This window comes from Sminthopsis crassicaudata, chromosome 2 (genome assembly GCF_048593235.1).
Source record: "Sminthopsis crassicaudata isolate SCR6 chromosome 2, ASM4859323v1, whole genome shotgun sequence".
NCBI lineage: Eukaryota > Metazoa > Chordata > Mammalia > Dasyuromorphia > Dasyuridae > Sminthopsis > Sminthopsis crassicaudata.
The window spans coordinates 241693307-241719063 of NC_133618.1; the positions used below are offsets into that span (position 1 = coordinate 241693307).

At 35.3% G+C, this 25757-nt stretch overlaps 1 protein-coding gene across 4 annotated transcripts in view; it reads left to right on the forward strand.

The window, feature by feature from the left end:
• The window catches only part of CASS4 (Cas scaffold protein family member 4), a 59275-nt gene that overhangs the window by 6311 nt on the left and 27207 nt on the right, over nucleotides 1-25757 (forward strand). For 2 of the 4 annotated variants that reach the window (XM_074288650.1, XM_074288653.1), the window contains exon 2: nucleotides 24988-25425. In XM_074288650.1, the coding sequence (XP_074144751.1) occupies nucleotides 24988-25425 (438 nt within the window). Of the gene's footprint in view, nucleotides 1-7322; nucleotides 7724-24987; nucleotides 25426-25757 lie in introns of those variants that run through there. The other 2 variants (XM_074288651.1, XM_074288652.1) reach the window with 2 other exon arrangements.

Genomic DNA, 25757 nt, shown 5'->3' on the forward strand with positions numbered 1-25757 from the left:
AGAAAATGTCTTCACAATGGACAAGAGTCCTGGTAGGTAGCTGTGCCAAGAGGAGAGGTCCCTTGGCAAAAGCATAATTCCTACCCCAGACTTCTGCAAAGATTTGGAGTTTAAAATTGTGCTTTGAGACTTCCAGTTGAAAAAGAGAGCCAATGCCCTTAGGCCTAGACACTTATCTTGGAGTTTCAAGCCATTCAATATCAGGCCCAGATCCCCAATTGAATGAAATTCCAGCTACCCAAAAGATTAATGGGGGTGGGGTGGAGTAGCAATGGGGTGGTGATTTGCCTGAGATCTCCAGTTGAATGAAGCTGCTTATTTTAAGATAAGGTTTGTCCCCAAAATATGTCTTCTCCTAGATTTTCTGGAGTCTGGGAGACCCCTAATCAAAGGGGACACAATTTCAGAGTAATTATTTTACAGATTAAAGGAGACAGAGTTTTTACAGATTAAAGGGGACACAATTTTAGAGTTCACCCCCATCATTCTGACTCATGTATTTCTGTATTGTGATGAACTTTAATTTTTAGACTGTTTTCTACTATAGGCAAACTATGTTTCTTCTTTTCCCTGTACCATTTCCTTCATAGTAGGTCCTTGGTGCCTATTCTGTATTTCCTGGACAGAATTCGATAAAACAGGAAAGGTCAAGAAAAAGGCTTTAAATGAAAAACCAAACAAAATGTTTGTTGTTAACTCAATATGCAAAGAGCACTTATTGTGTACAATGCCTGAACTTGGCCACTGGGGAAGATGCAGAGATAAATAAGATGTGGTTCTCACCCTCAAGGAACTTAAAATAAAGGAGAAAAATAAAAACTTTACACAAATAACCATAATAGAGTTGAATTAGCACCAAGAAGAGGTACAAAAAAGTATGTAAATTCAGAGATTATCTTCAGGGTGAGGCTTCTACGATGATTCATGGAGCTGATAGAATTTCAACATGCAGAAGTGAGAAGAAAATATAGCATTATAACCATAAAGAAAAACATTTCAGAATATGTTGGTAAGGAAAGGGAGCCAGAAAGGTTTGAGAGAAGGGAGTATGAGTAGTTTAAGAGTGGACAGAAGTGTGATAATAATATTAGAAAAGTGGTTTAGAGTCATGCTTTAAAGAGGTAAGGAGTTTGGATTTCATTTGTTAGCTGGTGGTGGGGAGGACAATTGAAAGTTTTTTGTTTTTTGTTTTAATGTAGAAGTGATATGATTTGACCTAGTAGTGATGTATATTCTGGATTAGAAGTAGAAAAATTAGTGAAGAAGTTGCTAAACTAATGGAGGCTATAGTGATAACAAAGGATTGTACTTGGGATAGTTAATAGTAAGAAGGGAAAGGAGGAAATATGAGAGGTAATACAGAGATAGAATCTAAGAGTTTTCAGAGTATTTAAAATTTGTTCAGAGTAAAGAGATGTTAAGATGGTATCAAATATTTTTCTTCCTTCCTTCAGAGACCTATTTTAATTTTAGAGTTTCCTTTAGGAGTGAGCTTTTTTGAGTTTTATCTGCACAGCAAATACCTGTAACAGTCTTAAGGTAATAGGGGAAGTACTTTTCAATTATCTTTTTTTAAAAAGAGGAAAATAAAGCTTTGAGGGAAAAGAAACAGTGATCCCATATTACCCTCTTAGAGTTTAGAGAGTCTATTAGTGAAGTTTCTGTCTTGAAGCCATTGTTATAAGTGCAAGAAACAGAATTATATACTTTAACAGATCAACTCTGAATGGTCATCCCATGAAATCAATGAGCTTGAAGGTACTTTGCAAAACAGGAGCAGATGTGAATGGAGGGACAATGATGGGGGAAAAGTCACAGAGATGGGACAGGAGACAATGGTTGAGCTTCTGCAACCTTTTGTGGAAAAATATGCAACATTAGCACTTCCTGTTTCTGAAAATGTCTGGGAGAGTAAAATTTCTCTGACTCCCCAGTTCTAGCCTGACTCTGATGTGACAGCCTCTATCCCTTTTGATCTGAACTCCTGTTGTCCCAATATGGAGTCCTGAAAATTATTCCACTTCTTCCTTGTCTGTTAGCCTTGTATTTGTGTCGATCATTAGAAGTTTGTAGAGAGACCAAGGTCATTGGTTTGACCCCTATATGAACTCAGTTCACTTGATTCCAATCCTTAAGTCTTACATTTAAGTGTAGGTGGCCTTCTTATTTATGATTGTTCAACCCCATTACTGTTGCCATGTGAGAAAAAATCTTAAATTGCTTCACACAGAATCACTCTCAGAACTAGAAGAGACTTTAGAGGCCATCTAGGCCCACCTTGGCTTGAATAATTATTCCCTTTACAGAATAACCAACAAATTGTCTATAAGTTTTTACTAGAAGACTAGAAGGGACCCTCCAGAGTTAGCTCATTCTTTTTAATAGCTCTGATTACTGGGAAGTTTCTTCTTTTTTTCTTTCACATTATTATTTTTGGTTTCATTTTCTATCCATTGCTCCAATTTTGCTTTTTGGGGATAATTAGAACAAATCTAACTGCTCCTCCCAGGGATAATCCTTCCACCGCCTAAAGAGTTTTCTCATTCCCCTTGTGCTACTACAAATTAAATACCCCCAATTCCTTCAACAAATACTTATATGACATGAATCTTAGGTCCTTTTCCATCCTGTTTGTCCATCTCTGGGTTCTCTTCAATTTATCACTGAGCTTCCTAAAATATGGTATCAAGAATAGAACATAGTAACTGTGAACGAGCCAGAGTTGAATACAGAAAAATCATCTTCTCCTTGATCCCTCAATAATCTGTCTCTCTTAATGCAGCCTAAGACTCCTTAGTTTCTTGGTTACTATTGACTCATTTAGCTCGCAATTCATTAAGTCTCTACATCTTTTTCAGATCAACTTTTTTTTTTTTTTTTCCAAATCACATGTGTTTTTTCACAACACATTTTTTTTTTTCACATCACCATTAGGAAGTTCTTCTTTCTACCTATATGCAGACTCTTTCTTTATAATTTGAGTCCTTAACTCATTTCTTAATGTAGGGGAAGAATAGGCAGCTTTCTTCTACTCTGCATATCAACTATTTGAATTCTTAAGCAGTGATGTGTCTGGTGGTAGTACATACCTATAAACCAAGGAACATGAGGTGACTGATATCTTCAACTCAGGAGTTCTAAATTAAAGAGAACTCAGCCAGTCAGGTGTCTGAGCTATGTTTGGCATTGGTATAGTGATCCCTGGGCTATAGGAGCAACCACTAAGTTGTTTAAGGTTAGAAATGGAGCAATGGAATAAGTCAAAGATCCCAAGTCTATCAGTAAAAAAGATGAAGAGGCAAAAAATATTGCCAAGGACATTTATGATAAGGACATACACATTGTTGGTGGAGTTGTGCACTAAGCCAACAATTTGAAGAACAATTTTAAATCATACCCAAAGGGCAATAAAACTATATATACTCTAGAACTCAACAATACCATTTTGAGGTCAGCATCCCAAAAAGATCAAAGAAAAGGACCTGTATCTATAAAAATATTTATATCTTCTCTTTTTATGGTGGTACATAAGTGGAAATTGAGATGATGTCTATCAATTGAACAAGTTATGATATATGACTGTTGAAATACTATTCTGTGATAAGAAATGGCAAGAGAAATTCAGAAAAACTTGGAAAGATCTATATGAATCGATATAGTCAAATGAGAAAAATAAAAAAAGTATACTACACAGTAATATCAATATAATAATAATCAACTGTGAAAGACTTGTCCACTCTGATTAATACAATAATCTAAAACAACTCTAAAGGAATCATAATGGAAAATGCTATTTACTCCCAAAAAGAAAACTGATAAACTTTTGAGAGCAAATTGAAGTATAATGTTTTAAACTTCACTTTTCTTGCCTTTTTTTTTTTTTTTTGCAACATGGATAATATGAAAATGTTTCACATGATTTCACATGTATAATTGATATACTGATTGCCTTTTCAATGGGTGGGAGGTGGGGTTGGAGAAAAGGGGGAAATTGGAACTAAAAAATGTTTTTAAAGACATGTTAGGGGCAGCTAAGTGATACAGTGGATCAGTGGATAGAGTACCAGCCCTGAAGTCAGGAGGACCTGAGTTAAAATCTGGTCTCAGACACTTAACATTTCCTGGCTGTGTGATCTTGGGCAAGTCACTTAACCCCAAATGCCTCAACAAAAAGCAAAAAAAAAAAAAAAAAAAAAAAAAAAAAAAAAGTTAAAAATAAAAATTTTAAAAAAGAACAATAATAATCAAAAAGTGGGCCTATCATATAACAAGAATGAAGGAAAACAACTAGACAGCCCAAGTGCTGCAGAGGCATCTACCAAACATTACAAGGGAAAAAAAAAAAAAAAAAACTGATGTTGTGCTGGAGCTCCTTATTAGTATTTACAGAAAGACACAGATAAGAATTAGAATGAGAAGATTTGAGGAGTTGTAATCTATACTGCTGGAGAGAGAGAGAGCGCTCATGCTAATGAGAACTAGGGAAATAAAGAAGTAACTGAGGCTCTATGGGCCATCCAATCATCCTAATCGGAACAAACCTCTCAAGATATCTTTATAAACAAGATGGAGAGATGTAGGTCAAATTGAATGCCAGCTCTGAGAGGAGGCTCTTTATTTTCTGTTCCTACTACATCCCTATTGTATAGAACATAGTAGTTGTCTAATAAATGCTTATTGAGTTTAATTCAATTCAATTCATTTGGATAGGCTGAGATGGTGTGAAGGGACTGCCAAGATATGCATCAGTGAGTATTCAAACTAATGACACCATTGGTCTTTTGTAATACTGAAGTGAATTTAAGATAGCTATTTCTATTCTCTAAACTTAATAATCCAAATATATTACTTTCTTAGACTGAGTGGTCACACACACACTCATATAACACATACACACAAAATCTGAGAAAGACCGATAAATGAAATTTCAGAGAAGGATAAGCTAAATGATAATAGAATGGGGAAGAAGCTGCTTTAATAATATGGTAATTTTTGAGTGAAAATAATAAAGGAGGAAGAAACAAGAAACTTGAGAGGAAATAGAAAGGAGGAAGACAAGAATCTTATTTTAAAGACTTTCCCTAAAGGTGATATGACAACAACAACAACAACAAACCAAACTAAAATTTATTTAGCATTTTTCAAATGCAACTCATTTAAAACCTCATAACACTTTCAAAGTAAATAGTGCAATCGTGATTATCCCCTTTTTACTATATGAGGAAACTAAGGCTCAAGAACACTAATTAGCTTTCTCTTACAGCTATGTGAGGTTGATTTTGAACTCAGGTTTTCTTATGTCACATCCAAACCTGCTCCAACCCCTTTGTCATAGAAGGAGATGTAAGATAAGAAAGCAAAATTTCCAAATTAGTGATTTAGATCACTGTTTGAAGAAAAACTATTAAGATGTTTTTATATATGTCCAAAAGCCAAAAGATAAATAAGGTTTATATAAATATGGAAGATTGTCCCATAGCGTTATTTTTATTTTATGTGCTTTTTGTTGTCTAGAATCTGTTAACATTCTTTTTTGGGGGGAGGGGAGGAACAATAGGAATAAAGCTAAGGATAAAAGTAATTTGCTTATACAGTGCTTTAAAGTTTACAAAGCTCTTTCCTCACATCAGTTTTATAAGGTAGGTAATTTAAATGTTGCTCCCATTTTACAGATGAAGAAATCTTAAACAATAATAAGGAATATTTGTATAGTGCTTTAAAGTTTTCAAAGATGGGATCTCACAATTAAATCTTATGACATCTCTGTGAGTTAGGTATCTCTTGGTATAGCTATTTTATTGTATAATCTTTTAAGTTATGTCTGAACTTCCTGTGACACCATTTGGGGTTTTCTTGGCAAAGATACTGGATTAGTTTGCCATTTCCTTTTCCAGCTTATTTTATTTATTTGTTTGGTTGGTTGGTTGGTTGGTTTTGCTGAGGCAATTAGGGTTAAGTGACTTGCCCAGGGTCACATTGCTAGGAAGTGTTAAATTTCTGCAGTCAGATATGAACTCAGGTTTTCCTGACTGCAGAGCTGGTGCTCTATCAGCTGCACCATCTAGCTGCCCCTTCTCCAGCTTATTTTACAGACGAGGAAACTGAGGCAAACAAGGTTAAGTGATTTGTTCTCAGGGTCACATAGCTAGTAAGAGAATGAAGCCAAATTTGAACTCAGATTTTCCTTACTGAAGACCTGATACTCTATCCATTGTTCCATCTAACTGCCTTGTGGCAATGAATTGACAATAATACTTTTACAACTATATAAAATACACCCTAGCTTCCTCTTATGTAAAACGAAAAGGTTGGAATAGATGGCTTCTCAGTTCACTCTAAATTGATGATCTTAAATAATCAGTGATTTTATTCATCTAGGGAATTCCCCAAGTAGAACTTGTTCTAAAAATGAATGCAGGCTGGTTCTTTGGGAGCTGCCTGGGGCCCTAAGGGATTAAATAACTTGCACAGGTTCACATAGCCAGTAATTATCAAAGGTTGGGCTTGAACCCAGATTCTTCTTGAATCTGAGGTCAGTTCTCTGTACCTTATACCAACCTTTCATCCCATGATTCTAATAGGAAGGGAATAATTCATGGGTGAACTAATTTAATTTAAGCTGTTATATATACATGTATGTATACACATATATATGTTACATATAATAACACTAACTCAGTGCAATCTAAAATAAGTCATTTTCTTATCTTTGAGCCTCAGGTCCTTGAGTTGGAAAATGAGAGAGCTGAACTAGATAATCTCTAATATCTCATCTAGCTCTAGCACTCTGTCTTCTGAGATCCTTTCCAACTGTGATATTCTATGTTCTAAAGTTCCTTCCAGTTACAACAGTCTTATTCTAACAGTAATTCTAAGAGGCTCCAAAAGAAACTCCAATATTTAGGCATCAAGAAAAGTGTTTTATTTTCTGCTGTTGATTCCTGGAAATTTTCTTTTCTGGTCAAATTCATTTTCCCTCAATTGTATGATGGCATAATGCCTTCTGTGATTTCAAGTGTTCCTTTATAGTATGTCTTTTCCACTTGAGTGGTAATGGAGAATTTGAAGCATTCACAAAAAAGGAACTTGGACTCAATCCAGGAGGGAAAAACAATAAATTAAAGTTACATTTGTTCACAATATTCCACATGAGTCCAGGGATATTTTTAGAGTTTTTATTGTTCTTTTCCATCCACCATGATATAGTAGGAAGCATATTAAACTGAGATTTGGGAGACCTAAATTCTAGTACCAGTTCTGATATTAACTCACTGTTAAGCTTTTGCTAAGACATTACTTTTCTTTGGATCTCAGTTTCCTGATCTAGAAAAACAAAGCATAGGTTGGAATGATAAGCTCTTTAATATCTCTTTCAGCTCTAAGCTTTATAGAATTTAATATTATAAGCTCAACTTATCATGAGCATCATTTGCATATACTTTACTAGGAGCCAACCAGAATGTAAGAATTTCTTATGTAACTAGCCCCATTCATTTCCCAATGGCTGTTGATTTCAGACTGTATCTCCCAATATGAACAGCTGTAAAGAGAGCATAGTCCAGAGTACAACTTTTTGAGATTCCAAACCAATCCTCACAGAATTCCAGTGCAAAGTAGTGTAGAAAGCTTTCCCCATTTGAACAGATTTCTGCTGGGATTTTCCAGGAGATGGAATAGGAAAACCTCCCCTTTTTTTTAAAGTGGGGGCAGGATGAAGGTCAATGTAAGTACCCAAACTTATTTTTTCTGACATATTTTCTAGAACATTTTTAATTGCTTGGGATAATGAATTTATAGAGTTGTGTTTCAATTTTTTTCTTTAATTTAAGGAAGAGTATAATGATTTTTTTCTATCACTCAAAATCATCTAAAATTGAATGGTGCCTCAGGTAAAACTGAGTTGCATATTATTGAAATGTTTGGTTTGATTAAATCAAGTTTTAAAATACAAATATTACTAGGGCTTGAATAAAACTTTATTGTACTGTAAAATGATTTCAGATATTCTGATACTTCCTATCTATGTGGCCACATGGAAAGGCACAGTCTCACTGAGACTCAGGTTCCTCATTTATACAACTGACGTAATAGTTGTGGCATCTACCTTACAATGAGATAATATATGTAAGATGCTTTTGCAAATTTTAAAGAGCTAGATAAATACATATATTACTTATCACATATACATCCAATTATGCTTTTTATAATTCCAAGAGAGGAAACTGAGTCACAAATAGAATAATCTTTTCTAAGTTGTTTAACAAGTCTGTGTTACATATATATTGTATCTAGGATATACTATAACATATTTAATAGTATGGGAATGCCTGCCATCTAGGGGAGGGGGTGAAGGGAAGGAGAGGAAAATTCGGAACAGAAGGGAATACAAGGGATAATGTTTTTTAAAATTACCTATGCAAATGTACTATCAAAAAATGTTATAATTATAAAATTAATTTTAAAAATAATTTTTAAAAAACCAAGTCTGTGTTAAACTCAAAGAGAACAACAGAGTTTTCTACCTTTCTGTCCTTCATTTGGATTACTTGGTTTTTGAATAGCTTTAAGAATGCAACAAATTCTATCCTAAAGTACAAGATACAAGAAGTAACTATTTAGCTGTCACCTCATTAAAAAAAAAAAAAAAAGAAAAGCAAAACATTCTAAATATAACAGTGAAAGAAATGCAGATTGCTGCAACAATCCTGAGTGATCAATGCTGTTCTGTGAATACCATAGCCCTCTTTGTTTGACATAAATTTGCCATGACAAGGGAAAGAAAAATAATTGTAGATAGTACATATTTCTGTTGGTTTCTTAAGGCAGAAAAAAAATTAAAGTACATTTTTGAAGAAAAATAATAAAATATCACATTCTATCCAATTTAAGTAACATTAAGTTCTTCATTACTAATTGAATTTTATTTTTAAATGCAGATATTAAAATAGACAGACATATTGAAATTCTTACTCTTAGAAAATTATTCCAAGGATGAGGAAATGGAGGAGCAGGAGGGAAGGGGAGAGAGAAAAAGACAGAGATAGATGAAGACAGAGACAGAGTCAGCACCAACACATAGATAAAAGTAACAAATGGAATGGATAGTGATGGGGAGGAGGGTGTTTGAATAATAACAATCTTCAGAGGGCATTGAAAATTCAAGAAATCATTGTTTAATTCCTCATTTTACTGATGACTTGCCCAGGCTTTCTCAGTGAGTTAGTTCATGGCATTCAGAACTGACCCTGACTCCCATTGTATTTTGAGAGAAAAAGAAAAAGAAAGGGGGAAGATCTGAAGACTAAGAGTGAGAAAAGAGTAAAAAGAGGAAGATAGATGAATAAAGAGGGAGTGAGGGATATGACTATTGTTATTGTTGTTATTTGTCTCTTCTAGAAGAGAATCATAACATCAGGGAGGTGATGCCATCACAAGGAATTGAATTAGATTTGAGTGAGGGAGAGCAGTGCAAGGTTACCAGTCTCACTTTCCTCTTCAGAGCCACCTGAGTCCAGTGGCCAGATGTTGATCAGGATGACTAGCCCTGGAATCATTGGGGGACCTTGACCTTTAAGGAAGAGAAAGAAGATAAATGAGAAAGACTGAAATAAGGAAAAAGGTCTGACAGGATTCCCTTTAGGTAGTACCTTAAATGTTTTTGGAGAGGAACCAGGAAATGGCTGGGTTTCCTTCTTGAAATATGCTTGTAACTCAGGTCCTCCAATCAGACAGTCAATAAGAATCTATTAAATGTCTATTGTGTGTCAGGCACAGTTAAGGGCTGGGGATGCTAAGGGCAAAAAATAATCTCTACACTTAAAGGGTTCACAATATAATGGGATAGACAACTTGCAAACAAATATGTATCAGTAAATATTGTGCAAATAAATAGGAAATAATAGAGGGAAGATCTTAGAATTGAGAGGGATTAGGAAAAACTTCTTGTAGTATAAAAGGTAGAATTTTAGTTGTGACTTGAAGGAAGCCAGGAAAGACAGGAGACTCCCCTTTCAGCACTCTTTCCATTGATCCTGCCAAGTTTTATTTCTAAGAGTTGAGATTTGCTGAGAAAGTTGTTCTGTGTCCCATAACTTAGGGGTCATGATCATTTTGTGAAGTCTGAGTAGAAAAACATGGAGTAATGATTAAAAGTAATTTGTTTATTAGCTGAATACATGTTGACCTGCATCCTGAGAATGGCATTTGTTCTAGTTGTTGAGTAATTTTTCAGTTGTATCCAACATTTTGTGACCTAATTTGGGGTCGTCTTGGAAAATTATTAGAGTGTTTTGCAATTTTCTTCTCTAGTTCATTTTAAAGATGAAAAAATTGGGGCAAAGAGGGTTAAGTGATTTGACCAGGGTCACACAGTTTTCTGCATCGAGATCATAACTCAGATTTGGAATCTAGGCCCAGTGCTTTATCTTAGGTATCACCTATCCTCCAGAGAATGGAAATATACCACTTAATTCCCAAAGAAACACCTTATTAGCCAATTCTTATAAATAGAAACACCCCCCCTTCATAGCTCATACACTTTTTTTTAAATCAGAATGACCTCCTTTTCCCAGAAACATAAAGTAGGGATAATCAATACATTTGTCAACATTCTTCATGGCATAATTATTCTTAATCTTCTGCAAAATTAATAAATTTCCTAACTGGATAATGTATCCCAAATATTCTAGAGATTGGCACTATTAATCTTATAAGGTTTTTGAGAGGAAAGGGCTTTGTAAATCATGAGATATTACATAAATGTGAATTATGATTATTTAATGTTTACTTTAATGTTCAATAAGCTAACCCTGAGTGATCTTATTGTTATAACACTCAAACATATCTACTGATACAAGACATAAAACACTTGACCATATCTATTATTAAAGCCTAATGAAGTTTTTAAAAAAGAGATTTTTGAAAATGTTCAATCTTTAGCAGTCTATAAGGAATTCATGATGTAGTTGAAAATATGCTGAATTTATAATTTGACAAAACTGCTTTAAATCCAGGCCCTGCCACTTAACTACCTGTGTGACTGTAAGCAATTCACTTCTCTCAATTTCTTTAAGTATAAATTCAATTGGACTAGATTATTTAAGCTCTCTTCAATTTCTAAGTCTATTTTATATATATATGATGATAGAAGACAAAGTTTAGGTCTTGGTTTTGCCACCAATAGTTGTATGACCTTAGGAAGTCCCTTTCCTCTTGGGGTCTCTATTTCCACATTTGTCCTTTCAGTGCTAAAATTCTATATTTTAAAATCCTGTCCTGTGTAATCAATAGACAAGTTTGTCATTCTCTGATCATTTAAAAAAAAAAAAAAACTTTTTTTTTTTTTTTTTTTTTTTTTGCTTCTCTAGTGTCTCCCTTTTGAGCTCATGAAATATTCTGCAGAAGGTTGCCCATCAAAATTCCCCAGAGAAGTAATAGTTCCTCTGGGTTTTTCCTCCTTCTCCTTCTCTTCCTTTTTTAGGACATGTGAGTAGGAATAGTGGAGATGGTGAGAGGATTAAAAAAAAAAAAACTTCAGAAACTTTGCCTTGCACATATTATTTGGAAAAATAGCAAAAGTCAGCTAATGCAAACAACACAATTTTCTGTGCTTTGATCTTTCCTGGCCTATCTTCATATTTACATAATATAAGTTATTCCCAAATACATTGAAAGGAAGACAAAATTTAATGAAGATGATCAAAGGGCCCTACACAGCTGCCCCCATCAGTATCCCCTGGTGCTATGAGCCTGTTTCTGATTCTCTGATAAGAATGAGACAAGTAAATTTTTCATTAATATTAGGAAGAAACATTTTTTGAAGTTTCCATGGATTTTAGGGATTACTCTGTCAACATAAACATGACCCACGTTTAACATACATAAAAAGAATTGCAACCTTAAGTATCAATAGTATATATGGCTCACTATTTGTGAAAAATAATCTGTATAAAATAACTAAATGGTCTGTCATTTAAAGGAAGTAGGGAAAAAAATCATCATTTTTTCTTGAAAGTCATGGTGAATTCTTGGGACTGATAGAACTTGTGAAAAGTTAAAATTCTGAATAATGGTGTCATGTCAGAAATACTAATAATGAGCAGGACGTCCAGGAACTTCCTGATGGGATGGGAACTTTTTCCACTAAGGCAGACTTGGAGCTTCCCCTTATCCACATTCATGCCAGAAAGAAGGACTTTGATTCAAAACATACCATTCTGTATCATAATTAGATCTAAGTATTAAAGGAACTTTAAAGATCATCTATCTAGAAGTTTTTTTTTTTCCCTTCCCCTTTTTTGGGAAGTGCATTGTCCTTCATTTGTAGAATATTCCTTCTCATCTCCACTTACTAGCTTCCTTCAAGACCCAGGTAAATCCTATTTTCAGGATTTTGTTTCAGAATGGTTCAGGAAATATTCAGGAAGAGACCTCCTGAAGAAGGAGTCTTTCCCAGTTCCCAGCCTTCGTCCTCGAGATCACCAGAGTCTGTTGAGGGATATTACCATGGCAAAGATTATTGAGCTATGAGGAAAAAAAGTTTGAGAACCTTTGGTTTCAGTAAAAAGAGAAGAAAAATAAAAAGGAAGACAAAAAATAGGTGAGCAGATTTTTTTTTTTTTTTTTTTTTTTTTTTTTAAGAAAGAGAAAGGGTAGCTAAGTGGAAGCATGGATAGGACTATGGAGTCAGGAGGATCTGAGTTCAAATCTAATCTCAGATACTTACTAGCTGTGTGACTGTGGACAAGTCACTTAATCCCAATTGCTTCTAAAAAAAAAAAGAAAAGAAAAGAAAAAGGGAATAGGAAAACAGAGGTGAGAAAGCCCAATCAGCTGAGCAATGAAAGAATGTTCCTATCCTTTAAGGCCTAGGTCTTTCTTGAAGAATTCCATGATCATTTTAGCTCAAACCAATTTTCCCTTCTCTGAATTCCAAAAGCACATCTTATCTGTACACTTCATTTTGCACTTATATCCTATTATATTGTTCTTTAACGATTTCGTGTGTGCATTTTACCTATATAGTTTTCTTTTTCAGCATGGCATAGATGTCTCCAAAACCTGGCCTAATGGTCAGACTTTAGGACTGATTAATGGTAAAACTAGGGACATTAGAGGCCTCATTGTGTCCCATCAATCTGTTCACTTGAGAGGACTAAAATAAAGGGGACTAAGGAAGGGCTCATATTCTCACATCTCCATTTTTACTTTTAGGGCTTTGTCCAGTTGCTTGGGTTTTCCAAGTAAGTAGAAGAAAATTGTACTTGTAAATTGTCAAACTAAAGCACTCCCACTCTTGTAGAATCATTGTGGGTAACCACAACCACTAAGGAAATAGACCAAAGTGGGGGGGGAGAAAGGTGCTTACCATTCTATTAATAGTGGAATAAAGGAGAAGCCTGAGGTCATAGCTCAGAACAAAAATGAAGTGATAGAAAGCAACTTTCTAATGTTCTGTTAAGGACTTGAAACATTTGCTGGTTCTTTTTCCCTAGAAGAAGAGGGTCTACAGAGTTCTTTCCCCTTTCTCTCCTTATTTCTGTTTATCCACAGAATAGCATCCAAGAAGAGGGACACCCATTCATCATGCACATTTCTCAGCCCCTTTGTTTCAGCTGCAGATCAGGACTGAGTCACTTCCTTTCTCTGGGCCTCAGTTTCCTCCCTAGATAAATGAGCAGCTGAATGCTTCTAGTTCTAAATTTCAATGATCTATAATTCTTGTACCAGGGGATTTTCCTTTTATGTATTTTAAAGACTGCTTTACTATTCCTTTAATACACATCATATAGAACCAAGATTGCCAGAATAGCCAACTTTCCACTATTCAGCAAGATGTTTTAGGTAAACCAGGATATTATATATAGAGTGTCACAACAACAAGATTATACAATGATCCACTCCGATGGACATGGCTCTTCTCAACAATGAGGTAATTCAGACCAGTTCTAATAGACTTGTGATGGAGAGAGCCATCTGCACCCAGAGAGAGGATTATGGGGACAGAATGTACATCACATCATAGTATTTTCACCTTTTTTGTTGTTTGCTTACACTTTGTTTTCTTTTTCATTTTTTTCTTTTTGATCTGATTTTTCTTGTGCAGCATGATAATTGTGGAAATATGTTTAGAAGAATTGCACGTGTTTAACATATATCAGATACTAGGAGAGAGGGAATGTGGGTAGGGGGGAGGAAAATTTGTAACATAAGATTTTGCAAGGGTGAATATTGAAAACTATCTTTGTGTGTATTTTGAAAAAATAAAAAGCCATTATTATAAAAAAAAAAAAAAAGAGAAAATTTTAATGCTCCTTAAGATTTATTTTTTTCTGGCAGGGTGGTACAGAGAGGGGATACATTCTTGTCTATTCTCTTCCTGATTTGGGGGGCTTTTTGCTACTGAATCATTTCAGTCATGTTCTACTCTTTGTGACCCCATTTCGGGTTTTCTTGTCAAGGATACTGGAGTGGTTCACCATTTCTCTCTCCAGTTCATTTTACAGATGAGGAACTGAAGCAAACACGTTTCAGTGACTTACTTAGGGTCATAAAATTAGGGTCCTAAGTGTCTGATGCAGAGTTTGAATTCATGAAGATGAGTCTTCCTTATCCCAAACTTAGTGCTTTATACACGGGCAACCTAGTTGCTCCCTTTACTGTTTTATCACACTCTAAAGAATTAAAATACAACAAATGAATTCTGATTTTAAAAGATGTGTGCAATTTCATCAATTATCTTACTTGTACTTTAACCAATTAATTCACTTAGCAGTAGATAATGAGTACAATTATATGCATGGCATTATGCTAGGCCCTGTGAAAGATTTTAGACAGACTACCTTATTTAAAAAAAAAAAATAGGTGAGAGACAGGACTGGTATAAATGAAACAGTTGGATTTGGAGCCTTCTGCCCTGCATTCCAGTCCTGAATCTGACACTTACTAATTATGTGTCTAGAAAGAAAGTTCAATGTGTCAGTTTAATCATCTATAAAAAGTCATTATAATACAGCTTTGTTTCTACAGTTGTTTTGAGCAAAGCACTCTGTAAACCTTAAGATCTTACATAAAATACAAGCTGTTATAGTGTAAATATGGCATGTAAACAAATAACTAAAACATAAGGCATTATGTAATAAAGAGCAGTATGAATGATACAAACCAGGTGTTTGGACTTGGAAACAGGAAAACCAGCTTTGAATCTTGCTTCAGATACTTTTTAGCTATGTATATATACACATGCACCTGTGTCTGTCTGTATGTATGTATAAACATATATATACATATAAATATAAAATCTTTATCCCTCATAACATATATGAATGTCTATTCAAGTGTATGTGTGTGTACATGTGTATACACATGTAAACATGTGTGCATTAACACCAACTTCAAATCCTTTCTCAAAGAGACCATAAATATTTTAAGAGGAATAAAATCTTGGATAAGTTGATTGTCATTCTATTCTGTGTGAAAGACTGAAAGTTTAATTGTTGCAGAAGAGATTGTTGACTGTGGTGGTTAAAGAGAGGTTCAAGAAAAAGAATTAAGAGAACTTATTTCCTGAGATAATTGAATTTAACATTTATTTTATCATTATCTTAACAAAATCAGGAAGAGAATTATTCAAGAGACTTTATTTGATATCTTGAGGGAATTGAAGATTGAAACTGTGTACCCAAAATTGATAAGTCAGCAGTTGTATAGTGATAGAGGTGTTTGAGCTGTGATCTATCTCATATCTCAAATAGTGCAAATATACATTTGGTCTAGGAAATGTTGATTTGATATAGAAATGAGCATTTATATTTAATAAACTGGAGTGGGGGCCCTGAGCTAATTGATTAATCAATAAGAGAGATGTTGCAATGTTATTAATGTGAAAATTTAAAAAAAACCTCCTTAATTACTTTGATATTCAGGATGAGAATGAAGAAGGAAGATGAGCTAGCAGAAAGTAGAAAGGGTGCTGATATCTCTACCTAAATTACACATAGAATATGTGTAATGTAATAGTCTTTAGCCTAGACTTCCTATTGATTTAAGAGACATATGCCTAGGGATGAAAATTACATTCATGATCACTAAAATGAAGAGAAGATTGCCAAAGATTGAGTTCTGAAGAGATGTATGCATAGGAGACAAAGCATGCATGATATGCCTATAGAGACTAAGAAACTGAAACAACAATTAGACTTCCTGAAATTATGTTATTCAACAAGCATTTATTAAGCACCTATGTGCTTAGTATGTACAAGGCTCTTACTGAAAATAGAACTGCTATAAGATCCCTAAGATTAACTAGGAAGCTTAATAAGAGAACTGAAGAAAAAACATAAGAAGGGAAATGAGAACTGGAAGAATTTGAAAAGACAAATGAGAAATGATGATGCAAAATATATACAGAAACATTATTAAATTTTGGAGGGGCTACAGGTAGACAGGTATCATCAGACTGTTTCACTGTTTATGAAACTGACTCAGAAATTCTGTGTGGCAAGAAATAACTTCTATATGTTACAGAAATTGAAGGAAAGAAAAATGAATTATGGCTAGAGTGGTCATACAAGGCTTCATGGTAAAGGTGGCATTTGAGCTGAACTTAAATTGATGGACAGGATTTCAAGCATAAAAGGGAAAGCCATTCCAGATTGAGGGAAGAGCATGAGCAGACATAGAGCTGGGAAAGGTGCAGTGAAAGAATAAAGAGTAGTTAATTTGTCTAGATTGTAAAGGAGATAGTGAGAAGGTGGAAGAGAGAGAGACAGAGACAGAGAGAGACAGAGAGAGAGAGAAACAGAGACAGAGAGACAGAGATAGAGAGAGACAGAGAGAGACAGAGACACAGAGAGAGAGAGAAACAGAGACAGAGAGAGACAGAGATAGAGAGAAAGAGAGAGAGACAGAGAGACAGAGAGAGACAGAGAGTCAGAGAGAGAACTGTCATGGTGAAATCATTGCATAGTATAAAGGAGGATTGTTTCTCTTCCCAGATCAGTTGATGAAATGGTGGGTTATAATCACAGATAATGAAGTGTGAATGTGATAACAAGGTATGCTTCTTTTACCAAAATGTTAACTCCTTTCTCTGACAAAACTAATCACCATCTAGGAGGGGCTTTAAATAATAGCCCTGGACATAGTTGGCTATGAAGCATTTTTGAATTATCACCACTGGTAGCTCTCTTTTGTCTATAACCATTGGTTCTCTTCTCTGCAGCCAGGGATTATACTCTTTGAAGACGGTTGTTTCTAATGCCTGTTTTTTTGTGTGCATGTCAGTCTGGGAAATGTTTCTGCTTTCTCAATCATAATTCTAACTATCTTGAACTAACTCTTCATGTACTGTGTCTCCTAGATGAATAGAAAATTATTAGACACCATGACTGATGGAGGTGGGGAAGGAAGAGAAATTCCCCTAGCAGTCATCCCTCATCCTGTTGGATGACTCTCTTATGAAAGATTCTCAGCTAGAACTGACTCCAGTTGCCTGATTGTGGGTCCATAGCAGGGCATAGCTATTTAAAAGTTCCAGGGGCATGGCTAATTTTAAATTTGGCCATTGTCATTTTACCATCACCACTCCTGCTCTTTTTAACTCAATCAGAGAAAGGTGCTCATACTTAATAAAAAGGACAAAAAAAGTGTTAACTCTTTGTTAGTCCATTAACGCCACATTTGTGGTTAAATCCTCTCTACACTCCTGAGCTGGGAGGAAAAAACCCAAATCTCTCCTCATCTACTTTAGAAAGATTACTCTGCTGGAGTGGGCTGTTTTTTGTTTGTCCTCCATTCAGGGAAGAGATGCCACAATATGCATGTGAATTGGATTTAAGTGAGGGAGAGCTGTACAAAGTCATGAGCCTCACTTTCTCTCCCAGAGACATCTGGGTCCAGTAGTCAGATAGAGATCTGGAGGACTGCAGATGGCCCTGGATGGGAGACTTTGACCTTTTTAAGCCTTTAACAGGTCTCAGTTTGACTGAGGCAACACTGAATCAATGATTAAGGCTGGGTAAGAAATGAGGCAGAAAATGGTCTCTTTTACCTAGTCAAAAAAAAAAAAAAAAAAAAAATCTCTCTGGGATGGGAAGACCATCAAGGTTTCTAGTCAAAACAGAAACAATTGTTGTTTACATTCACTCTGAAAAATAATGTAAAAAACAATTGTCTCTGTTTTGTAAAATGTAAGAAGACTGGGAAAAATGAAAGGGACTAAGTTCTGAAAGGTTTTGAATGTCAGAATTTTATATTCCATCCTGGAGGCAATAGGACACTGGAATTTATTGAAGAATGGCAGGGAGAGTAGATAACATGATCAGATTACAGAGATTATTTTATTTGATCCTCATAACTTTGTGAGAGAGGCATTTTCATAGACCTCATTTTACAATTGAGGAAACCAAAACAGACAATGATGGTCTAGGGTCAAGCCTAGGATCAATCGGCTAGTGTTGTTGTCTGAGGCTGGGTTTGAAATCAAGTCTTCCCTGCTCTAAACCTACTGCTTTCTTTCCACTGAATCACTTTGCTGCTTCAATTTTTCATAATTCAAAAAGCTATGTTAAAAGGACATCTGTCATGTAGTGTTGTCACATGAGTACTCTCCTATCTAAGCTGATGAAGTCTCTCTTGGATGGTTCTTAGCCAAGGATTTCTGCACAGCCTTCTATTTCACCTCTATATATCTCTGGAGATCAGTCAGTTTCAGGTCTGTAAAAAGTTGAGGTTAAGCCTCCCAGGGGTCACAAATTTCTGCCTAAATATCTTTCCTAAGTCATTGTATTTTACTGATTAAAAAAAAAAAAAAAAAGTTTTCCTGAAGGCTTTAGTATTACCTAGTTGATCCTTTCTGACCAGTGTTTGAAACTGTTTATCAGTAGTTAACACAGTTCATCCTTTCATTGTTGAATATACCAATTATGGAAATGCTGATTAGTTAGCTGATGGTAGGCTCTGGTCAATCAAATTGAGGCAATAAGAAATGATCAAGACTGGACAATGTTGAATGTTTGAATGGTACAAGCACCACCATGTGATAAACTGAGACCCAACCAGTTTACTGGTCTAATATAAGGATTTTGTTGCGTCTTAAAGTATTAGTTTATTTTCTCAATGTTATAAGAATTACACAACAATTTTAACCCTACTATTAATATTTTACTAAATATTATTAATAATCAATTATCTTTAAATTAATTAATTTAACACATGCTAACAATAGCCAGCATTTATATAGTGCTTACTATGGGTCAGGCACTGTGTTAAATAGTATACAATTATTATCTCATTCAATCTTCACAACAGCTTTGTGAGTAAGATATTATTACCCCCATTTTACAGATGAGGAAACAAATAGAGGTTAAGTGATTGCTCAGGATCACATAGCTAGGAAATGTCTGATGCTGAATTTGGACTCAGGTCTTCCTAACTCCAATCCTGGCACTCTATCCACCATAATGTCACACACACAAGTCATGCCTCTACCCTCAAAGAACTAAAGTTTTTCTAAGGAAACTAACACATGCACATACACATACACACACACACACACACACACACACACACAAGCTAGAAGTGGGGCAAAGGTTGATGAAAAAAAATACTTTGGAATATACTTTAGGATCTTTGAAATCTGGGGTTGCTACCAGTTATTTGTGGTTGAATATAGGCTTACTCTGACTTTTCCCTTTTTTTTTTTTTTTTTTTTTGGCTCTAATAAGATGCAAAGCCATAATTAGGGCCCCAGACTAGAGCTTTGCTCTAAGGCACAAACATTTAGAGGCTACTAATAGCATTTTCACTTTTTACAAAAACAACTAAACTTAGCACCTAATTACTAAGAATATTGAATTAATATAGGAAGTTACTAGATGGCATGTTTCCTTCTGTTGGCACCTCATGTTTTGCCCCAGCTCACTCTTTCCTTCCCCTGCCTCTCACCCCACTTCCTGTCCTACTTTTATTTAAAAGACAGTTAATATGTCTGATAGGGGCCCTCAGCTCTTTTCCCCCTTGTTCCCCTCCTCAGATCTCAACTGAATTTGTCTTTAAAAGTTTATTCAAAATGGGTTTTGTGTTTTTATGAAAGAATTTTTTAAAAACCTATTTAGGGAAAGTAATGAAATCTTGGCCTATCATTTTATACTAACAAATATTTGTTGAATGGGAAGAACTCTCTACCAACTGACCCTTCTAAACATCTACAGTATAATGGCAACTGTTGTACCCAAATTCCAAATATCCAATCCTAGTACTTTCTTTTTTGATAATTAATCTACATACTCCTTGTCTAACAGACTTCTTCATGTAACCCCTGCAGTTTTTAGTATAGTGATGAATAATGATAATTCAGTTCCTATAGCATTTTCCTCAGATTAACATTATCAGGTAAATTAGTATTTCATAGGTGAGGCTATGGAGGATCAGAGAAGTTAAAGTTGTTTAAAATCACATAGGTGGGGGGCAGCTAGGTGGCACAGTGGATAGAGCACCAGCCTTGAATTCAGGAGGACCGGAGTTCAAATCTGGTCTCAGACACTTAACACTTCCTAGCTGTGTGACCCTGGGCAAGTCACTTAACCCCAGTCTCAGGGGAAAAAAAACAACAAAAAAACCCAAACAAACAAAATAAAATCACATCGTAGTAAGCTTAGCTGCCCATACTTGAAACCAAGTCTCCTAATTTAGTGCTCTTTTTTTTTTTTTTTTTACTGTGCTGTTCCTCAAAGTAGACATTTAATAAATGTTATTAATAAATATCATAAAATATTTTAATGAGCGTGCAGTTTAAAATTAAATATATATTTTCAATGTTTTAATGATTATTCAGTTTAGTACCAAATACATTTTCAAATATTTTAATAAATACGCTGCTTATTTGGTGACATGTACCAAAATTTCACCTAGAGTGAGATCTTGTTTGTAATATAATTTTTATATAATACTGATAAAAATGTAAATATTTAAAAGTCATCCATGTCTTAGAATCAAGACTTGAGTTAACACATTCAAAGCTAAGAAACATATTAATGAAATATACTAATCCTCAAGAGAGGAGAAGAGATTGTGGATGGCTTTCTGTAACAGCTGTGGGATGAGAATGGGCTGGAGGGACAGAAAGAGCTCATTGTTGTGACCATTACTGAGGAGGTAGTCTTCCAATCCACAACAAGCCATTTCTATCATCTGCCACTATTCGTTTTTCCTGATGCACTTTAGACCAGCTGTTGCTTTGCAGCAATTGCTCTCAATAAAGGCACAAAGTCACATTTCCAGGGCACGTTTTATCTTTTCTGTATATTCTTTGTGGGCTGTAGTCTTTCCCTCAACCCACTTTGAAATGCCTTTCATGAAAAACTCGGTAGTTGGTTTGGGTTTGTGGTTTTCTCTTCTCCCAGGATGTATTTATTATACAGTGCAGATGTTAAAATCATGTTCCTTTTTAGTTTTCTACCATGTCCCCTGAATTGGACTAAATGAGAACTCTATTAGACCACACATAGTCCTCAATTGTTTGGGAATTGGTAACCCTCTTTGTAGATAATACAATGACTTGCTGCCCACTTTTGAGCAATAAGAATAAGAGAATAAAAAAGGAATGGGAGATTAGAATCCACATCATTCCATTTGTTAACTGGTCACTATTCTCATTTTTAAAAGCAGGAGGGGAAGATAAAAGACTGAAACAAATGTCTGAATTGCAAGTCTGGGATTATTCAGAGATTTCAAAATCGAGTAATCTGTTTTATATTTTATTTCAATTACCCCTGATTTTTCTACCCTCCATTACTAAAAACAACTAAGACATATGGACACTTATTTGTACATGGCTGCCTCATTAACATTTCAACATGAAGGAATACACACTGATGGAACAAAACTGCAACTTCAGTGAAATTTACTTTTGATATATTTGAGTTCCCCTCTGTTCTTCTTTTGAGTCTTTTCTCCCCATCTCTATGCCCAGAAAAAGCCCTGGTGGGCTTCCTGTTTTGGTGGGCTACTTGGTGAACCTATTCAGTCTCTGGCTTGAAGCAAAGGTGGCATAGTAGCCAGAGTACTGAACCTGCAATCAAGCAAAACTAAATTCAAATCTAGGCTCAGAAATCTATTGGCCAAGTCAGTTTCCTCAACTGTAAATAGAGATAATATTACCCACCTCAAAGCTATGCTTTGCACAGTACTTGGCATATTTTTGTTCTTCAATTATTTTCAGTCATATCTTCTTCTTTCTGATCCCATTTGGGAAGAGAGACATTTCCTATAGCCTTCTCCAATTCACAGATGAGAAAATTGAAGCAAACAGGCTTAAGTGACTCATCTAGGGTCACACAGATAGTAAGGATCTGAGGCCAGATTTGAACTCATGAAGTTAACTCTTCTTGACTCTGCCTGACACTGCTATGCAGTGTGTCCCCTACCTACCCTTACCTTCCCCTACCTGGTACATAGTAGGCACTCTACATATGTTTATTCCCTTTCTTTTTTGCGCTATCCCTTCACAATTCTATCCAACCTATTCCTCATTCATTTCTCCCTGCCATTCCCTAAGGTTACAGAGTTCTGTTCTCTGTGTTCCAAGTTAATCTGTTAAGTAGAACTGTGCTAAAATGTTCATAGAAAATAATGACTCCATGCCAGACGTGCTTACATATAAATACTTATATTGGGGCTATTAATCTCTTAAAGGTGAGCCTATCCACAAATTGTTCCCTCTTTCATCCATCCATGGGCCTAACCCTGTGCTAATAAATTAATAAAGATAGTTTCTCACAAATTTGGGATATTTTCCCCTAAATTATGGCCTGATGGAAAGAGCACTGGCTCTAGAGTGAGAGGTCAGGACCTGATTTGAATGAGAGGACCTGGATTTAAATCCTCTGACATTTACCATCTGCAAAATGAAAGGTAGGACTAAAAGGCACTAGGTCTATGATTCTTTGACTAATGTGAGATTTTCGTATATTGCTTTCTGTTTTTGTCTAGCCCTGTGCTAATGAATTAATGACTAGATAAAGACAGTCCCCTCTCACCATACAATTTGAAGCTTTTATGTTTAACATATGATGTTCAAGGCAATTCCAAAGGAAGTGGAAAGTGCCATCTCATCCAGAGAGAATTATGGAGACTGAATGTGGATTAAAGCATATCTTTTCATCTTTTTGTTTGTTGTCCTTCTTGTGATTTCCCCCCCTTTTGCTCTGATTTTTCTTTGCACAACATGACATATGGAAATATGTTTAAAAGGATTGTACATATTTAACCTATATCAGATTTATTGCTGTTGGAGAAGGAAGAGGTTAAAGGAAGGAAGAAGAAAAATTTAGAACATAAAATTTTACAAAAATGAATGTTGAAAATTATCTTTATATGCATTTGAAAAAATAAAATACTATTTAAAAAAACAAACAAACAAACAAGATATCATAGTGCAATGGAAAGAAAATTAGCTCTGAAGTTAGAAAACCAGAATTTAAATCCTAACTGTCACATGTGTGACCTTTGGGGACTCAACCTCTGGGGTAGTTCAATTTCCAGAGAGGAGCTGATTAGTTTTTAGATGGTATAATAGATAAACACTATGTCTGAAGTCAAGAAGATGAGTTCAAATTTGTTCTCAAACATTATCTCTGTTCACTTAACTTCTGTTTTTGCCTCAGTTTCCTCAGCTGCTAAATAGCACCTTCCTCCCAGGGTTGTTGTCAGGATAAAAAAAAAAAATGATTGTAAAACACTTAACACAATGCCTGACATATAGAAATATTAGCTACTATTATTATTATATCCATAATCCTCAGATCCTATTATAGCATGAAGTATGTAGCCTGGGAAAGTCTGGATGCTTCCAATAACTTGAGCCCATGTTCTCTAAACCCCTACAGAAATTTAGCTTATATTGGTGCAGTAAACCACAGAATCTCAGATATTCTTTTGGGAGTGGGTATAGGAAGTAGAGACTAGAAAGAACCACTCCCCTTACCAGCAAAGGGGATGTAACACCACTCATTTTCACTTTTATTAAGTTTCATTCCCAGAAATAAGCACAGTAGTAATTAAACTCAATTCAGTATGCCTTTAATAAGTATCTATTGTGGCAAGACCCTGTTCTGGGCACTGCTGCTATAAAGAAAAAAGGGGAAGAGAGAAATGAAAAACAATGTCTACTTTCATGGACCTTGTGTTCTAGTGGGGAGGGAGGCAATCTTACGAAGTGTTAAGGAAGGGAGGGAACAACAACATCTGAGTAGTCAAAAAATATGATATTATTTGAAGGAGAAGGTACTATTAGGGGGGATCTGGAATGTCTTGCAGCAGAAAGCACCTGAGTTACACTTTTAACAAAACTAAAATTTCTGAGAGGTAAAGCTGAAAAGGGAAGGTAATTTACTGATAGCCTAAAACTCTGACCATTCTAGAATTAATGCAGATGGACATAACTTGGTGTATATGATTTGATATTCACTATGAACTTTCAAGAATCTGTGATTATACTGTATAATCAACCAAAATTCAGGTTTCTAGGGCAAAAAAGAAAGCCTCATCTCTTGGTTGATGAGCCCCTTTGAACTTAACAAGGTTTGTCTTTACATTTACAGATGATGTCACCTAGTTTATATTGAAAGACTCTGTAGCTTCTCAAGACTTGCCAGGATTTGTTCTTCCAAGGTTACCTGCATTACTTTGGATAAGACAGTGAAATAGGATGTTGTTATAATTATGATCATATCTATCAGCACTTTACACTAACCTTAAAAACCACATTGTCTATTGGAATTAAAAGTAGAGAAAATATGGGCACAGTGAGATTTATTCATTGTAACTTTTTGAAATAATGTGTTTTAATGAACATTGGGCAGAGTAGTATGGAACACAATGACAATAGCATAAGTCTGGCAGTCAGTGCCCTGCAACTGAATACTTGTATGATCTAAATCTTTTAAAAACTTAAACCAGGAATTATTAATTTGTTCTTTTTTTCTTCAGCAGTGCATCTTGGCAAAAGCATTATATGATAACCATGCTGAATGTGCTGATGAGTTGGCTTTCCGGAGAGGAGACATTCTGACCATTCTAGAAAAGAATGTCCCAGAAAGTGAAGGGTGGTGGAGGTGTTCACTTCATGGTCGACAAGGGCTGGCCCCTGCAAATCGTCTCCATCTCCTTACTGATTCTCAAGAGGGTAGAGTTTCTCTCTCCTCCCAGAATAACTTGGAAGAATTATCCAGCAGTCCAGAAAAGACTTGCCATGTGTCCTCTCAGCTCAACAAGCCTCCTCCACCAGGTGTATATGAGCAAATGGTAGGTTGGGTGAAGTCTCCTCAGCCTATAGTTTCTCCCTCTGCTGATCAAGTGTATGTACAACCTGCACCACTGACCACAGCAAAAATTTTCACTGAAAAGACTCTATCTTTTGCTAAACAGGTATGTACCTTGGCACACATATTTAAAAATATGCAGTATGGAACTTGAGAAATTACATTTAAGAAAATCTATTGATTGCTGTATAATCTTGAATGTAATTGGTATTATTCAGCAAATATTTAGAAAATAATATATTGCTGGTAGAATTAGTACTGTGTGCTACTCATTAATTTTCTTGTCTAGGCTAACAAGTTCAGTTGGTTGTTATTATTCCTAAACACTACATATATTCCTTTTTTCACTTTACTCACATTGTTTCCCTTCCTATTAGAATTATCTTTCACTATCACCCACTTATCCAAGTCCTCTCTTTCCATGTCAACTCAACATGT